The sequence below is a fragment of the Oncorhynchus keta genome, chromosome 19 (assembly GCF_023373465.1).
Source record: "Oncorhynchus keta strain PuntledgeMale-10-30-2019 chromosome 19, Oket_V2, whole genome shotgun sequence".
In the NCBI taxonomy this organism is placed as follows: Eukaryota; Metazoa; Chordata; class Actinopteri; order Salmoniformes; family Salmonidae; genus Oncorhynchus; species Oncorhynchus keta.
Window position 1 is genome coordinate 5,787,997 of NC_068439.1, and position 16,903 is coordinate 5,804,899.

At 45.3% G+C, this 16,903-nt stretch overlaps 1 protein-coding gene across 1 annotated transcript in view; it reads right to left on the minus strand.

Moving 5' to 3' along the window:
- LOC118382752 (tissue alpha-L-fucosidase-like) overlaps window positions 1-16,295 on the minus strand; it is a 17,747-nt gene extending 1,452 nt beyond the window's left edge. The window contains exons 1-7 of the mRNA XM_052469116.1: window positions 15,804-16,295; window positions 15,007-15,141; window positions 13,988-14,234; window positions 13,248-13,324; window positions 11,090-11,213; window positions 10,355-10,545; window positions 1,678-1,777 (exon numbers count right to left, since the gene is read on the minus strand). Of these exons, the coding sequence (XP_052325076.1) occupies window positions 1,678-1,777; window positions 10,355-10,545; window positions 11,090-11,213; window positions 13,248-13,324; window positions 13,988-14,234; window positions 15,007-15,141; window positions 15,804-16,162 (1,233 nt within the window). The 5' untranslated portion in view covers window positions 16,163-16,295. The remainder of the gene's footprint in view (window positions 1-1,677; window positions 1,778-10,354; window positions 10,546-11,089; window positions 11,214-13,247; window positions 13,325-13,987; window positions 14,235-15,006; window positions 15,142-15,803) is intronic.
- Between the last annotated feature and the right edge of the window lie 608 nt (window positions 16,296-16,903).

Consider the following 16,903-nt stretch of genomic DNA (forward strand, 5'->3'; position numbering starts at 1 on the left):
AAGAGAGACAGAAAATAATTCAGGTTATAGCATAACAGGTGATGCTTTTTACATATTTGTACCTTATGGGACCCGAGCACACATGTTAAAGAACCAACAGAGTACAATACCGGGTGGCGCGGTAGAGTACAATACCGGGTGGCGCGGTAGAGTACAATACCGGGTGGCGCGGTAGAGTACAATACCGGGTGGCGCGGTAGAGTACAATACCGGGTGGCGCGGTAGAGTACAATACCGGGTGGCGCGGTAGAGTACAATACCGGGTGGCGCGGTAGAGTACAATACCGGGTGGCGCGGTAGAGTACAATACCGGGTGGCGCGGTAGAGTACAATACCGGGTGGCGCGGTAGAGTACAATACCGGGTGGCGCGGTAGAGTACAATACCGGGTGGCGCGGTAGAGTACAATACCGGGTGGCGCGGTAGAGTACAATACCGGGTGGCGCGGTAGAGTACAATACCGGGTGGCGCGGTAGAGTACAATACCGGGCGGCGCGGTAGAGTACAATACCGGGCGGCGCGGTAGAGTACAATACCGGGCGGCGCGGTAGAGTACAATACCGGGCGGCGCGGTAGAGTACAATACCGGGCGGCGCGGTAGAGTACAATACCGGGCGGCGCGGTAGAGTACAATACCGGGCGGCGCGGTAGAGTACAATACCGGGCGGCGCGGTAGAGTACAATACCGGGCGGCGCGGTAGAGTACAATACCGGGCGGCGCGGTAGAGTACAATACCGGGTGGCGCGGTAGAGTACAATACCGAGTGGCGCGGTAGAGTACAATACCGGGTGGCGCGGTAGAGTACAATACCGGGTGGCGCGGTAGAGTACAATACCGGGCGGCGCGGTAGAGTACAATACCGGGCGGCGCGGTAGAGTACAATACCGGGTGGTGCGGTAGAGTACAATACCGTGGTGTACTAGAGTATAATACCGTGGTATACTAGAGTATAATACCGTGGTGTACTAGAGTATAATACTGTGGTGTACTAGAGTATAATACTGTGGTGTACTAGAGTATAATACTGTGGTGTACTAGAGTATAATGCCGTGGTGTACTAGAGTATAATACTGTGGTGTGGTATACTAGAGTATAATACCGTGGTGTACTAGAGTATAATACTGTGGTGTACTAGAGTATAATACTGTGGTGTACTAGAGTATAATACTGTGGTGTACTAGAGTATAATACTGTGGTGTACTAGAGTATAATACTGTGGTGTACTAGAGTATAATACTGTGGTATACTAGAGTATAATACTGTGGTGTACTAGAGTATAATACTGTGGTATACTAGAGTATAATACTGTGGTGTACTAGAGTATAATACTGTGGTGTGGTATATAAGAGTATAATACTGTGGTGTGGTATATAAGAGTATAATACTATGTGTGGTATACTAGAGTATAATACTATTGTGTGGTATACTAGAGTATAATACTATTGTGTGGTATACTAGAGTATAATACTATGTGTGGTATACTAGAGTATAATACTATGTGTGGTATACTAGAGTATAATACTATGTGTGGTATACTAGAGTATAATACTATGTGTGGTATACTAGAGTATAATACTATTGTGTGGTATACTAGAGTATAATACTATGTGTGGTATACTAGAGTATAATACTATGTGTGGTATACTAGAGTATAATACTGTGGTGTGGTATACTTACATTAGTGTCCGCAGAGGTTTTGGGTGCTGAGAGGTCAAACAGCAGTTTGGAAGGCCATTCCAGTAGTATGGCATAGACTGTGTTGTTCTTCGAGGTGTACCTGTGGAAGGGGAGAGAGATAGATAGATGTCTGATATATACATATTGTGACGGCCCTGAATTTTTCTGAACCGTCTCAGTGCAGCTCCTTCCAATAGGGCGCTTTCCCTTTAATTCCCAATTAAATAGCCAGCATCAGCTGCACGAAAGTGGGGTTGTGATGGAGACGTGCATGAGGATGTGTTCAACCCTCAGTTCCGAAGCTTCTCTATTCCGTTTGTTTTGTAGCCTAAGAGAGTTTACCCAGGATCGGATCCACTCTTCGCGTCCCTGGACTACACCTCTCCGTTCTTCGTGGCCTTTCTCCGCTGGAGATCTATTGGCGGATTGGATTGTCTGACTGACCGACTGACTACCACATTTTTGTATACGGTATTTCATTTGTTTGGATGTGATGTATACTGTGATTTGTGTAGTTAGTGGTAGTTGAGGACTTAATTAAGAGTTGATCCGCTTTAAGGTTCTGTGGTAAAGTAATTGTTATATTGATTGTATGTTTAATACTGGGTTTACGCTACACGGAATGAACGGACAAACATCGCGTGACAAAAGTCACCTGAGTTCACTGAACTCCTTTACCGGGCAGGACTCTTTTAGGCCCGAGGTACAGGACATTTCTGGAGGAACCAGAACTCATTGTGATATTATTATATGTGTGTGTGTAATCATTGTTGTTGCTAATACAACCCACGCAACAGAATATAGTTGTTTTTGAAGTTCTTTCCAATGTTTTAAGGGTTTATGAAAAGTTTATTTCCATCCTGACTTTTACATAAGTCCTTTGTATTGGTGTAGACTTGACGGACCAGATGGGACTCATTCCCACCCAAACTAAAAGGAGAAACCAATGTTTTCTCTGGTAGGCACAACCTACCTGGCACCCCTATAAATAATAACCTCAAGTCAAAACCGTTACATAAAAAATGGCACCCCAGATGGGACAGCTCAACATTGAGAACTAACCAAAGCAAATATTTTGTGTGGAATTAAAACAATGGATTCACCCCAAGATAATGTGCTCATCCATGTCATACCTGTCAATGGGAATACACACTGCCATTCTGACCATCAAGCTGACAATACAAATCATAATGTGAATGGAGATAATGGAGTTGATTTGGGCCAGAGCCCTGGGAATCTGAATGCTCGGCCTGAGCCACAGGCCACAGGCGGTCTAACCAGTTACTCACTTATTGACATGGATCTGTGTGGAAGTACTGAGCTAGTCCTCCCTCTGACACCCAACCTTCCTCCATTGTCTGGTTTATCTCCAGAGGTTGTAGTCTTACAACTTCAAGGTGACATCCTTGATATTCGTCGGACTCAACAACATCTCCAAACTCTTATCCACCATAAATTCAAATGTCTGAGGGAAGAGCAACAACAGAGTGCCATGGAATTCAGAAACTCACTGAGCACTCTAACCCACACGCTGACAGAGCTCAGTGAGAGTGGAAGACGGGAAATGACTGGTGCCATGGACAGGCAGTTTGACTACCAACGAAACCAACTCACTGCCACTCTCCAATGGCGCCTGCAACATCACCACACTGAGGTCCTCAAGGACGTTAATTCTGTTTTTTTCTCCCATGGTTAACACTGTAGACCACTTGCAGACAGAGCTCTCTAATTGTGTTAAAATGTTGGATGACGTGTCTGTGGACATGGCCTCCATTAGGCACAACTCCTTACACAGAGTTTCCCTGGTGTCCACTTCAGTTCAGACCACTGAGGGCCAAGCTGGCACCTCTGAACAGCCAAGACCAGGCCATGCTGCAGCCACCCCTTGCAGGATGCAATCCACCATGCATCCTGGTGTTCATTTTCATTGTCCGATAACGCCCTCCCCCTCTACTTCCTCAATCCCTCCTAGCTCGTTTGTTCATGGTGATTTGAGTAGACGTCATGTGGGGGCGATGCCCATTAAATTGCAATTTCCCACCTTTGGGAAAAAAGATGACAGTCCTGATCCGCTAATGTATCTAGAAAGATGTCGTGACTTTCTTGCCCTCAATCCCCTGGCTGACGAAGAACTCCTTGCCACATTGAGGAATGTGTTGCATGGAACAGCTCGAGACTGGTGGAATGTGGCACGTCTCACCACTACCTCCTGGGCTGACTTTGAGGCCAAGTTTTCCTCTGCATTTCTATCTGAGGACTACACAGATGAATTGGCAGACAGAGTCAGAAATCGAGTACAAGGAGAGAAAGAGAGTATCCGTGACTTTGCATACGGTTACCACTCCCTGTGCAGAAGGTGGAAACCTGGCATTGAGGAGGAAGAGGTCATTAAATTGATCTTGAAGAACATCAACCCACTACTAGCCAGTCAACTCCGAGAACGAGTCACCACTGTCGATGGACTGGTTCGCTTGGGACAGCAGTTTGAGAAGGACAGAGAATGCCAACAGCAATATGACCAGAGAAAGAAACAGACACCCAAACAGTTACCCAAGACAGACCATCAACAACAGCCAGAGTCTCCAGCCAAGACCCCTCTCATGTTTTGTTGGAGATGTAGCCAAAAGGGACATTCTTCAGCTACATGTCCAAGACCGTATCAAGTAAACCCTTCCAGAAACCACAAATCACAACAGGCCAACACACCTAACTCTCTTCGCAGCAATGACCATCCTTCTCTGGGTGCTTTAACCAGAGCTGAAACCCCAAGAGTCACTGCCTACGCCCCCATCGACATCCCCTTCCTTTCAGTTAATACCGCACCAACTGGTGTTACCCCTGTCCATAGGCCCATGGACAGGAAGAGCCATCTTGGATACCGGGTCATCCTACACACTGCTCAATGAGAAACTGTGGAAGGAGGTTAACGGTCCACAATACAACTTGAAGCCGTGGACAGAAGGTCCACTCTATCTGGCTGATGGTGAGGCTAGACGACCACTTGGATGGAGTGAGGTAGAGTTCCGCCTGTGTAACCGCTCCTATATGATTCCTTCTGTTATCCTACAAACCAGGAACCTTGCTTTTCCTGTCGTGTTGGGAATTGATTTCATGTACTTCAGTGGTGTCCAGATTGATATCGCACACAATTGCTACTGGTTTCCATACAATCCGAGCGAGAAGCATTTCTTCCAATCAGAAGCTATGAAGTTACATGATTGGGGTTCAAATGTGGCAGTCTTCTCTGCCATTGCTCCGGTACCACTAACCCTCGATAATCCTTCTGACGATCTCCTTTTACAGGCTGTGAGAAGAGCTCAGCTGGAACAGCCAGAGGAGTTAAGGCTGTTGGAACAGCTGCAGAATAATGCTGATGTATGTACTTCAAAGCTGGGACGCACCAGGCTCCTGAAGCACAAAATATTCCTTACACAGGAAATGCCGATCAAGCAAAAGCCATATCGTTTGTCCCCAGCGAAGCTAATCATCCAAAAGGGACTCATAAATGATATGTTAACCCAAGATATAATAGAACGTTCCTCCTCTCCCTGGGCTGCTCCTGTTGTCCTCATCCCAAAAAAGACTGGTGGTCTTAGATTTTGTGTGGACTATAGGAAGACCAACAATGTTTCCCAGACTGATGCCTATCCTCTTCCCACCATCCATGAGATCCTGGAGTCATTGTCTGGCGCTGTTGTGTTCACTACCCTTGACCTCAATAGTGGTTATTGGCAGGTTGAGATGGACCAGGAAAGCAAGGACAAGACTGCGTTTGTCTGTGCCGAGGCTTGTTTTCCTTTAAGGTGATGCCCTTTGGATTAAAGAATGCCCCTGCCACTTTCCAAAGACTCATGGAGATTGCGTTAGGTGAGCTCAAAGGGAAGATCTGTTTCGTCTACCTGGACGATATAATTATCTACTCTCAGAACAGAGAAAGACACTTTCAAGATCTTCAAGCAGTGTTGGACAAGCTAAGAGAAGCTGGTCTGACCTTAAATATGAAGAAGAGCAACTTCTGCCAAACCTCCCTGAAGTTCCTTGGCCATATTGTGTCTTTCGACGGCATTCATGTGGATCCTGAAAAGACAAAGGCTGTACAAGACTTCCCTGTGCCAACCACACTCAAGGCCCTTCAACGGTTCCTTGGTATGGCTGGATGGTACCATCGGTTTGTGTCTAACTTCTCCCAGGTGGCAGAACCCCTCAACGCGATGAAGCGAAAAGGAGCGAAATTCCAATGGACGGCAGAGTGCCAGACTTCCTTTGAAACCCTGAAACGACATCTCGTCACACCTCCCATTTTAGGTCATCCCAACTTTGATTGCCCTTTTGTTGTTTACACTGATGCAAGTGATGTTGGACTTGGTGCTGTCCTAGTCCAACAGACTGGACTTGGCACTGAAGAAGTGCTAGCGTTCGCCAGTCGGACATTGAATGGAGCAGAACGGAACTACTCCACAACAGAGCAAGAGTGCCTTGCAGTGGTCTGGGCTTTGGAAAAGTGGAGGTACTACTTGGAGGGAAGACACTTCACTGTGGTCACTGACCATTCCTCCCTTGTGTGGGTGTTCAAGACCAACAAACCAAGCACCAGACTCATAAGATGGGCTCTACGGTTGCAAGAGTTCACATTTGCAGTGGAATACAGGAAAGGAAAATACAACACTGTTCCAGATGCCTTGTCCAGAGCTCCTACTTGTGATAACGGTGGCCCTGATCTTACATGTGCTACTGTCCTGTCAAGCAGTCGAGACTCGCCCAAAACGGACTTTCCCATCTCTGATGAGGCCATATGGAAAGCTCAACAGGATGATCCAGAAGTACAGGCTTTGTACCAGACTATCCTGGAAGATGGAGAAAAGATGGTCAATCCTACCACAAAGCTGACCATCATTGAAGATAAAGTCTACCGAGTTGTACAACTACCTCACAGAACACTCTACCAAATGTACATACCGGACACTCTACGCCTACAACTGCTTCAACATTTCCATGAAGACCCATTAGCTGGTCATTTGGGCAGGTTCAAAACCTACAAGCGGTTGCAAGCGTTACTGTACTGGCCACATCTGAGCATGGATGTGAAGTCACACATCCAAAACTGTCAGGTTTGTCAAATGTACAAACCAGAAGGTAGAAAGCCTGCTGGCAAGTTGCAGCAAACGGTGGTTACCCGACCTTGGGAAATGTTAGGAGTGGATTTGATGGGTCCATTTCCTAGAAGCTCCAATCAGAATGTGTACATACTTGTTTTGTTGATTACTATTCAAAGTGGGTGGAACTCTTTTCCCTGCGTCAGGCCACAGCAAGGACCGTCTCTAACATCCTTACGAAAGAGATCCTGACTCGCTGGGGAGTGCCTGATTACATCCTGTCTGATCGAGGTTCCCAATTTGTCTCTGATCTCTTTGAGGAGACCTGCCAAAGATGGAACCTGAGGCAGAAGTTGACCACGGCCTATCACCCACAGACCAATCTCACTGAGAGAGTAAATCGAACCTTGAAGACAATGATTGCTTCCTATGTAGGGACCCAGCACAAACACTGGGACAAGCACCTTCACGAGTTTCGATTTGCCCTGAATTCTGCTGTGCAAGAGTCCACTGGAGTCACACCTGCAGAGCTGAACCTAAGTCGTCCTCTCCGAGGACCCTTGGATATGGTGCTACAGCCCCAGCAGCTTACTCCAGACGCTGCTTGCTATGACCAGGTAGGCCATCTCCATGACTTGAGAGCTCTTGTCTCAAAGAACATGATCCAGGCTCGACTCAAGCAGAAGAGAAATTATGATAAGAACAGACGAGACATGCAGTTCCAGCTTCGTGATCGGGTGTGGCTTCGCTCTCATCCTTACTCGAAAGCTGAACAATTCTTCTCGGCCAAGCTCGCTCCTAAATGGCAAGGACCATATAGGATTGTGGAGCAGATGGGCCCTTTGAACTACCGAGTGGTGAAAGAGGACACAGGTGAAGATATGCGCATCGTCCATGTCTCACGCCTTAAGGCCTGTTACCCCTCGGCTGAGGAATTGGAGGCGATTGAGCGCCGCAAGGTCCTGGATATCTTTGAAGAGGATAGTGAGGATACTTTTCTCGGATTCCCAGACCCAGAAGTCTCGCACCTTAAGGCCTGTGACTCCTCAGCTGAGGAGCGTGAGCTCCAAAAAGTAATGAATATTTTTGTAGAGGAAAGTGATGAGGAGACCTTTCTCGGTTTCCCCGACCAAGATGTGCCTTCCAGGGCAATGGTCGGCTTTTTCCAGGGGAGGGGGTGTGTGACGGCCCTGAATTTTTCTGAACCGTCTCAGTGCAGCTCCTTCCAATAGGGCGCTTTCCCTTTAATTCCCAATTAAATAGCCAGCATCAGCTGCACGAAAGTGGGGTTGTGATGGAGACGTGCATGAGGATGTGTTCAACCCTCAGTTCCGAAGCTTCTCTATTCCGTTTGTTTTGTAGCCTAAGAGAGTTTACCCAGGATCGGATCCACTCTTCGCGTCCCTGGACTACACCTCTCCGTTCTTCGTGGCCTTTCTCCGCTGGAGATCTATTGGCGGATTGGATTGTCTGACTGACCGACTGACTACCACATTTTTGTATACGGTATTTCATTTGTTTGGATGTGATGTATACTGTGATTTGTGTAGTTAGTGGTAGTTGAGGACTTAATTAAGAGTTGATCCGCTTTAAGGTTCTGTGGTAAAGTAATTGTTATATTGATTGTATGTTTAATACTGGGTTTACGCTACACGGAATGAACGGACAAACATCGCGTGACAAAAGTCACCTGAGTTCACTGAACTCCTTTACCGGGCAGGACTCTTTTTAGGCCCGAGGTACAGGACATTTCTGGAGGAACCAGAACTCATTGTGATATTATTATATGTGTGTGTGTAATCATTGTTGTTGCTAATACAACCCACGCAACAGAATATAGTTGTTTTTGAAGTTCTTTCCAATGTTTTAAGGGTTTATGAAAAGTTTATTTCCATCCTGACTTTTACATAAGTCCTTTGTATTGGTGTAGACTTGACGGACCAGATGGGACTCATTCCCACCCAAACTAAAAGGAGAAACCAATGTTTTCTCTGGTAGGCACAACCTACCTGGCACCCCTATAAATAATAACCTCAAGTCAAAACCGTTACAATATACACACACACACACAGTCAGGACTTGTTTAAGACTCGGGATGACAGTTGACCACTAGATGGCAGTAAAATCCCAGTCTTATTTTTTATTTTTTTATTTCACCTTTATTTAACCAGGTAGGCTAGTTGAGAACAAGTTCTCACTTACAACTGCGACCTGGCCAAGATAAAGCAAAGCAGTTCGACAGATACAACGACACAGAGTTACACATGGAGTAAAACAAACATACAGTCAATAATACAGTAGAAACAAGTCTATATACGATGTGATTAAATGAGGTGAGATAAGGGAGGTAAAGGCAAACTGTATTGTATTGCCTCCTACCAGACTGTACTCTATTGTATTGCCTCCTACCAGACTGTACTCTATTGTATTGCCTCCTACCAGACTGTACTCTATTGCCTCCTACCAGACTGTACTCTATTGCCTCCTACCAGACTGTACTCTATTGCCTCCTACCAGACTGTACTCTATTGCCTCCTACCAGACTGTACTCTATTGCCTCCTACCAGACTGTACTCTATTGCCTCCTACCAGACTGTACTCTATTGCCTCCTACCAGACTGTACTCTATTGCCTCCTACCAGACTGTACTCTATTGCCTCCTACCAGACTGTACTCTATTGCCTCTTACCAGACTGTATTGTATTGCCTCTTACCAGACTGTATTGTATTGTATTGCCTCTTACCAGACTGTATTGTATTGCCTCCTACCAGACTGTATTGTATTGCCTCCTACCAGACTGTATTGTATTGCCTCCTACCAGACTGTATTGTATTGCCTCTTACCAGACTGTATTGTATTGCCTCTTACCAGACTGTATTGTATTGCCTCTTACCAGACTGTATTGTATTGCCTCTTACCAGACTGTATTGTATTGCCTCTTACCAGACTGTATTGTATTGCCTCCTACCAGACTGTATTGTATTGCCTCCTACCAGTTTGTATTGTATTGCCTCCTACCAGACTGTACTCTATTGTATTGCCTCCTACCAGACTGTACTCTATTGTATTGCCTCCTACCAGGCTGTACTCTATTGTATTGCCTCCTACCAGACTGTACTCTATTGTATTGCCTCCTACCAGACTGTACTCTATTGTATTGCCTCCTACCAGACTGTACTCTATTGTATTGCCTCCTACCAGACTGTACTCTATTGTATTGCCTCCTACCAGACTGTATTGTATTGCCTCTTACCAGACTGTATTGTATTGCCTCTTACCAGACTGTATTGTATTGCCTCCTACCAGCTTGTATTGTATTGCCTCTTACCAGACTGTATTGTATTGCCTCTTACCAGACTGTATTGTATTGCCTCTTACCAGACTGTATTGTATTGCCTCCTACCAGACTGTATTGTATTGCCTCCTACCAGACTGTATTGTATTGCCTCCTACCAGACTGTATTGTATTGCCTCCTACCAGACTGTATTGTATTGCCTCTTACCAGACTGTATTGTATTGTATTGCCTCCTACCAGACTGTATTGTATTGCCTCTTACCAGACTGTATTGTATTGCCTCTTACCAGACTGGCACGGTGGTGTTCTCCCCTTGGACCCTCCAGGGTTTGGAGGAGTAGATGGCCTCTCCGTTGACCCCCAGCCAGGCCCCCATGCCCCTCAGCCTCTCCTCAAAGAGAGGGGAGATCATACCGTCCTCCATGGGGCCTATGTTCAGCAGGTAGTTACCACCCAGGGCCACCACGTACACCATGTCCTGATGAAACAACAACACAGATTGTTTATTTATACTCAAGAGACACAGGCAGTATCCAGACACATGATACGAGGTAGAGATGTCAATAAACTTAAGATTTTACCAAAATTAGTGACAACTCTTGTTTATGAAATAGAGATAAGATACACCCAGTCATCAGCATGCAGAAAGAGAAAGAGAGCACGCTGTTACAAAGTGAGCAGATAGAGGGCCACAGCAGATAGGGGGCCACAGCAGATAGAGGGCCACAGCAGATAGGGGGCCACAGCAGATAGGGGGCCACAGCAGATAGGGGGCCACAGCAGATAGGGGGCCACAGCAGATAGGGGGCCACAGCAGATAGGGGGCCACAGCAGATAGGGGGCCACAGCAGATAGGGGGCCACAGCAGATAGGGGGCCACAGCTCATTGAATAAGCAATAGTCAGATTAGTCCACAAGGAGAGAAGCAAGACCAAAAAACAACTCCTCCTACAAAGTATTCAAACTGAGCCCCAGTTGTGTTTGTCCCCTCAGTACTGATTTCACTTCCTGTGACCTCTAACCGTTATGATGGTGGGCAAGTCCATCAGCTCGATGAGCTTCATGTTTCTTCGGTAACCCCAGGAATAGTTGTCGATGGACTGGCACTTCTCCCACTTGTGGTTAGGCAGAGAGCCTGGCGTGAACCTGAGAGTGAAGATATATATAAAAACACACACACAAGCCACTGGTTTAAAATGTGTGGCAGGTCTGATATGGTGCCAAGGGTGACAGTCTGTGTGTATTCCATGTGTAAATCCTACATGATTGAACAGTTGTAGGCAGAGTCTAGGAAGATTCCACCTAATCAGAGGAGGTGGGGATATTAGCATATGTCTAATGCCATAGATAAGATAGATAAGAGACAAAGATATACATACAGTACTACCTGACTATTAGTTACTCTGAATAAGTGTCTGCTAAATTACCCAAAATGTAATGTAAAACGGGTTGTAACCGGTTCAAGGAACAGAACCGGGAACGAAAGTGACCCATACTGTTTTTTTTGTTTTTAAAGCATGGGAACTAGTTGATAACATTCGTATACATTTCAAACATTTTTCTTGGGTCCCACAAAAAAAAAAAGAAACGAATGCAAAGCCCTTCCTCTGTCACTCAGAATTGTATTTATTTAACGAGGTTAAAGTCAGTTAAGAACAAATTCTTATTTACAATGACGGCCTAGGAACCTGCCTTGTTCAAGGGCAGAACAGATTTTTACCTCGTCAGCTCAGGGGATTTGACCTTAGCAACCTTTCGGTTAATTCTTCCAGTATGTCTGCCTGTCAGATTGAAATCTTAGCCAGTAATGTGTGAGAGTGTGTAGGCTACCTGCCCTCCAAAGCATGTCGTCTACCGACGTTACAATCGTCATTCAGAGGGTAAAGAGATTGGATTCACTTTTTCCAATGCTAGTTAAGGACACTATAGGCATAGTTACATTTCACATTGGATTTCTAAACTACAAAAAGTTAAGATGTGTTTTTAATTCTTGCACACAAACACAAGCTTGTTTGCTAGCTAGCTAGCTCAAAGGACGTTAACAGTTCCCTCATAGAAGCTGCTTCACCGTAGGTATAATTCTGTAGGTCTTCATTCATGTCATAAATTCAAGCTGCCCAGCGCTTCAAGCCTCCTCATCCCCACCCTGAAAAATATTCAGTGGCACCTTGTGCTATAGGCTACACATGTCTGTCCAGCATAACATGGCAAACATCTAGGTTGCCTACTCTAGTCAAACTAGTTGAAGTCATTTAATGAATGTAAAAAAAAATATATATATGCATATTTTTTTTGTTATCACAGGTTAAAAGAGGAACAGATAGTTCATATTTAAAACCGGTATTTTTTTTGTTGGGGTGGGGGGGGGTATTGTGGCAGACATTGTTGTTATAATGTTTATCTATGGATTTAGTTAAAGTCATATGATGTACTGAAGAGACCTGCTACCTCTGCTAGAACACTTCCCCCTTTGTCCCTGTGACTGAATTGTGGGGTTGGATTTACAGACAGAATGCTGTCATTCCACGTAGCAGTAGACTGAACTACGCTGGGAGAGACGAGAGGGACAAATGGTTTTGGTTCCTTTTGGAAAACAGTGTCGAGACAATGAGCATCGAGACAATGAGCACCGAGACAATGAGCACCGAGACAATGAGCACCGAGACAATGAGCACCGAGACAATGAGCACCGAGACAATGAGCACCGAGACAATGAGCACCGAGACAATGAGCATTGAGAAACGGAGCCACAAAACCTTACCACAGGCCAACCGCAGTTTCTCAGTTCCATTGTCAACGACCAGTTCGTGACACCACCCAAAGGGGGGGGGGGGGCTGTATTTTATATTTTTCCATATAAACTGAGACAACTCTTCTTCGTTGGTTGAGAGCCCATACACCATTGAGGTGATGTTTAACAAGTCACATTTTTACAAATCTTAATAAAAAAACAAAAAAAGTTGTTTGAAGAATCTACAGCCTCTCCTTTCTGGGTGGAATTTCCACGACAGGGTCGAACTGGTTCAGAACATTGTTTTGCTGGTTCTGGACGAGAGCAATAAAAATAACCTGGTTCTGCTCAGAATGAAACGATTGGAAAAATAAAATTGTGGTTCCAATCCCTGAACGCCTAAAGAGATACGATCTAGGGTTCAGTGTTGGTGCTAGAGGGTAGTCTACCTGTCGGCACAGTTGTAGTAACCTCCATGTTTACAGTAACAACCATTCCCCCATCTGTCATTGACCACCACAAAGTCCTGGGGAAGTAGATTGAAATCAGAAGTCAATGTTGTTCTGAGTTAACAAAAAGGGGCAGTAAATGTAGTTCATATTTACAAAGACACAACCTTATGTCCTAATGGGTTTCAGACCAGAAAAAAATATAACCAAAAGAGGTGAACGAGTTATCTTGTATCTAGTTGTGACATGTGTCACCGGATCTAAATGTGATCAGGTGCATCTTATGACATATCACATGACACACACAGTTCTATCTCCACCCCCTAACTGATATATAGGTCAGGTGACACACAGTTCTAACTCCACCCCCTAACTAACATATAGGTCAGGTGACAGTTCTAACTCCACACCCCTAACTGACATAGTTAGAGCCCGTGTGTCACCTGACCTATATGTTAGTTAGGGGGTGGAGTTGGAACTGTGTCACCTGACCTATATATCAGTTAGGTCAGGTGACACACAGTTCTAACTCCACCCCCTAAATGGCATAGGTCAGGTGACACACACAGTTCTAACTTCGTGTCATGACATCAGCTAGTACCTAGACAAGAACTGGTAAAAACAAATGTCAATCATTTGTCATATCCCTATTGGACCTGGTCAAAAGTGACACACTTCAAAGTGAATAGGGTAGCATTTGGGACACCCTCCATTTTGCATCTTCCCTCAGCCTCGCTCACCTTGACAGGACTGTCGTTGTAGAGCCAGGCCAGGAATTCTGTCGAGTTCCAGTAGGTGTCAGGAGCTTCCCAATCCCCATCGGACCAGATCAGTTCTGGCTTGTAGGTCATCACCAGGTTAACCAGCTCAGGAAGAGCCTTCCGGAAGACAAACTCCTGGGTCTTGTACCCGGAAGCCTTGTCCTTCAGGTAGAGTGGATGGAACCACTCATACAGGGAGTGGTACAGGCCAAAGTGCAGTCCCTTCCTATGGAAACAGAATGTATGTGAAACATTGTGAGCTGTTATGACCGGAGATCCCACAAACCAACCAGGCCCCGTATTCCCAGAGTCTCGGAGTAGGAATACTGCTCTAGGATCAGACTATGGGAACTTCCCAAAGTTAACACTGATCCTAGAACCTAGATAGTCAAAATCTAAATCTAATTGTATTGGTCACATACACACCGTTGGCAGATGTTATTGCGAGTGTAGCGAAATGTCTGGGGAAGCATTGGGAATGTCTGGGGAAGCATTGAGAATGTCTGGGGAAGCGGTGAGAATGTCTGGGGAAGCGGTGAGAATGTCTGGGGAAGCGGTGAGAATGTCTGGGGAAGCGGTGAGAATGTCTGGGGAAGCATTGAGAATGTCTGGGGAAGCATTGAGAATGTCTGGGGAAGCATTGAGAATGTCTGGGGAAGCATTGAGAATGTCTGGGGAAGCATTGAGAATGTCTGGGGAAGCATTGAGAATGTCTGGGGAAGCGGTGAGAATGTCTGGGGAAGCGGTGAGAATGTCTGGGGAAGCGGTGAGAATTGATAATATCTGGGGAGCATTGAGAATACATGCCTTGGTTTCCAAACCTGTCTAACCAGAATAACCTGATCCAGGGGAACACAGTCATGTAGTGGTGAAAGAGGCTCTGGGGTGTGGTTTCCCCCAGGTACAGATCTAGGATCAGTTCTCCCCAACCTTAACAGTTAGGGGATGCTGAACTGACTGGAGATCAGGGTCTAGGGACAACGTCCCCCACGTCCTACCTCTTGCGTACGGCAGCTGCCAGGTCCCCCACCAGGTCTCTGTGTGGTCCAGTGTCCACAGAGTTCCAGTTCCACGAGTCTGCAGACGGCCAGTTACAGAAGCCCTCGTGATGCTTGGATGTGAACACCACATACCTGGCAATGTATGTAAAGTGTACAGCATTACAGAGTTGGGGGTCACCATCTCACAAGAAGAAGAATAAAAAAATATATTTAAAAAAGTCTGCCCAAGAGCCTAATTTCAATTTAGGAGCATGTGGACAAACGAAGCAGTCTGTTCCTAGGCCCGTTTCAACTTTTCACGAACAATTTATAAAAATAAATAATAATAAAAATAGCCAACTGGATCAGTGTAACCCTTCTGTGTAACGCCTCGATCACACCGACACACATTTTTGGTCCAACAGAAATACATTCATTTCCAATGGAACGCCGTGTTTATCCAATGGAACGCCGTGTTTATCCAATGGAACGCCGTGTTTATCCAATGGAACGCCGTGTTTATCCAATGGAACGCCGTGTTTATCCAATGGAACGCCGTGTTTATGCATCAAACTGGATGCGCTTAGACGGCTTGACAGAAATAGTAGCAGAAGGTGAAAGTTGAACGTTTGTTGCACACATATTCAGATGATGTTGCGTACCATTTCGCGCAGTAATACTGTCGGTGTGATTGAGGCGTTCAACGTGCAACCCATATACAAATACTTAGTTAGGTTAGATATCGTTCGTGCACTCGTGTTGAGTAGCCTAGTTGAATAAGTATCCCATTAAATAAACTTTAGTCTGCTACTTACTTAGCTCCAGAAGCTTCAAATATTTCAGCCCACTCATCAGGGTCGAATAACTGCGCTTTAAAATCGTGCGCAAAATCTGCGTATGTAAAACCCACAGGGTAGTTTTTCTTCATAAACTCAACCTCGTCTGCTCGATGTGCGTCTCTCCACGACTGCCAGAACCACTCACTGAACTGGCCGTACCCGGGCACGGAGAATACCCCCCAGTGAACGAAAATACCGATCTTCGACTCGTCGTACCACACCGGTAACGGCCGGGAGTCGATACTTGTCCAATTGGCCGTATACCGCACTCCATTTCCGGACGAGATTGCAACCACTGCAACTAGTAACAAACTCCTCAGAATCAAAGAGGTCATTTTTAGTTCTTTCAGAAAGAACTAAAGTTGATGAAGTGATGCAAACGGCGCTGGCATAGCCCTTAAAACCCCTCTGTAGTCCAACGATGTCCCATTATGTAAAGAAAGGCACTCACATGACTTGTTTCTGTTGTGGTTGGGTTGAAAACACCTGTGTGACGCTAGCGACAACAAGTATAGTGGAATCTGGGCTTTGCCTTTAAAATAAAAGTCCCCAATTGAAAGTGATTCAAACGACACAAATAGTGGAATCATGACATATTTGAACTAGATAATGCTAAACAAGATCAGAATGTTATATAAATTCAACTAAATACAATAATTAATTTAATTTGACAACAACAACAAAAGTAAGCTGCATAGTTAAGGTTGTACATTGCAATATCTATTAGTATTTATGTTTAACCTTTATTTAACTTGGCAAGTCAGTTCTCAATTCTCATTTACAATGACGGCCTACGCCAGACGACGCTGGGCCAATTGTGCAAACTTAATATTTAATACGTAGAAGGTCGACTGGTGAGATAATTATGTGAAGCCCGGGAAGCCAGCTTTTGGAGGATATATTGTCACAGATGCTATTAGTCAATCAATCAATCAAACAATCAATCAATTAATCAATCAAATGTACAGCTTATGTTACACAGTGCTGTACAGAAACCCAGCCTAAAACCACAAACAGCAAGCAATGCAGGTGTAGAAGCACGGTGGCTAGGAAAAATTCACTAGAAAGGCCAGAAC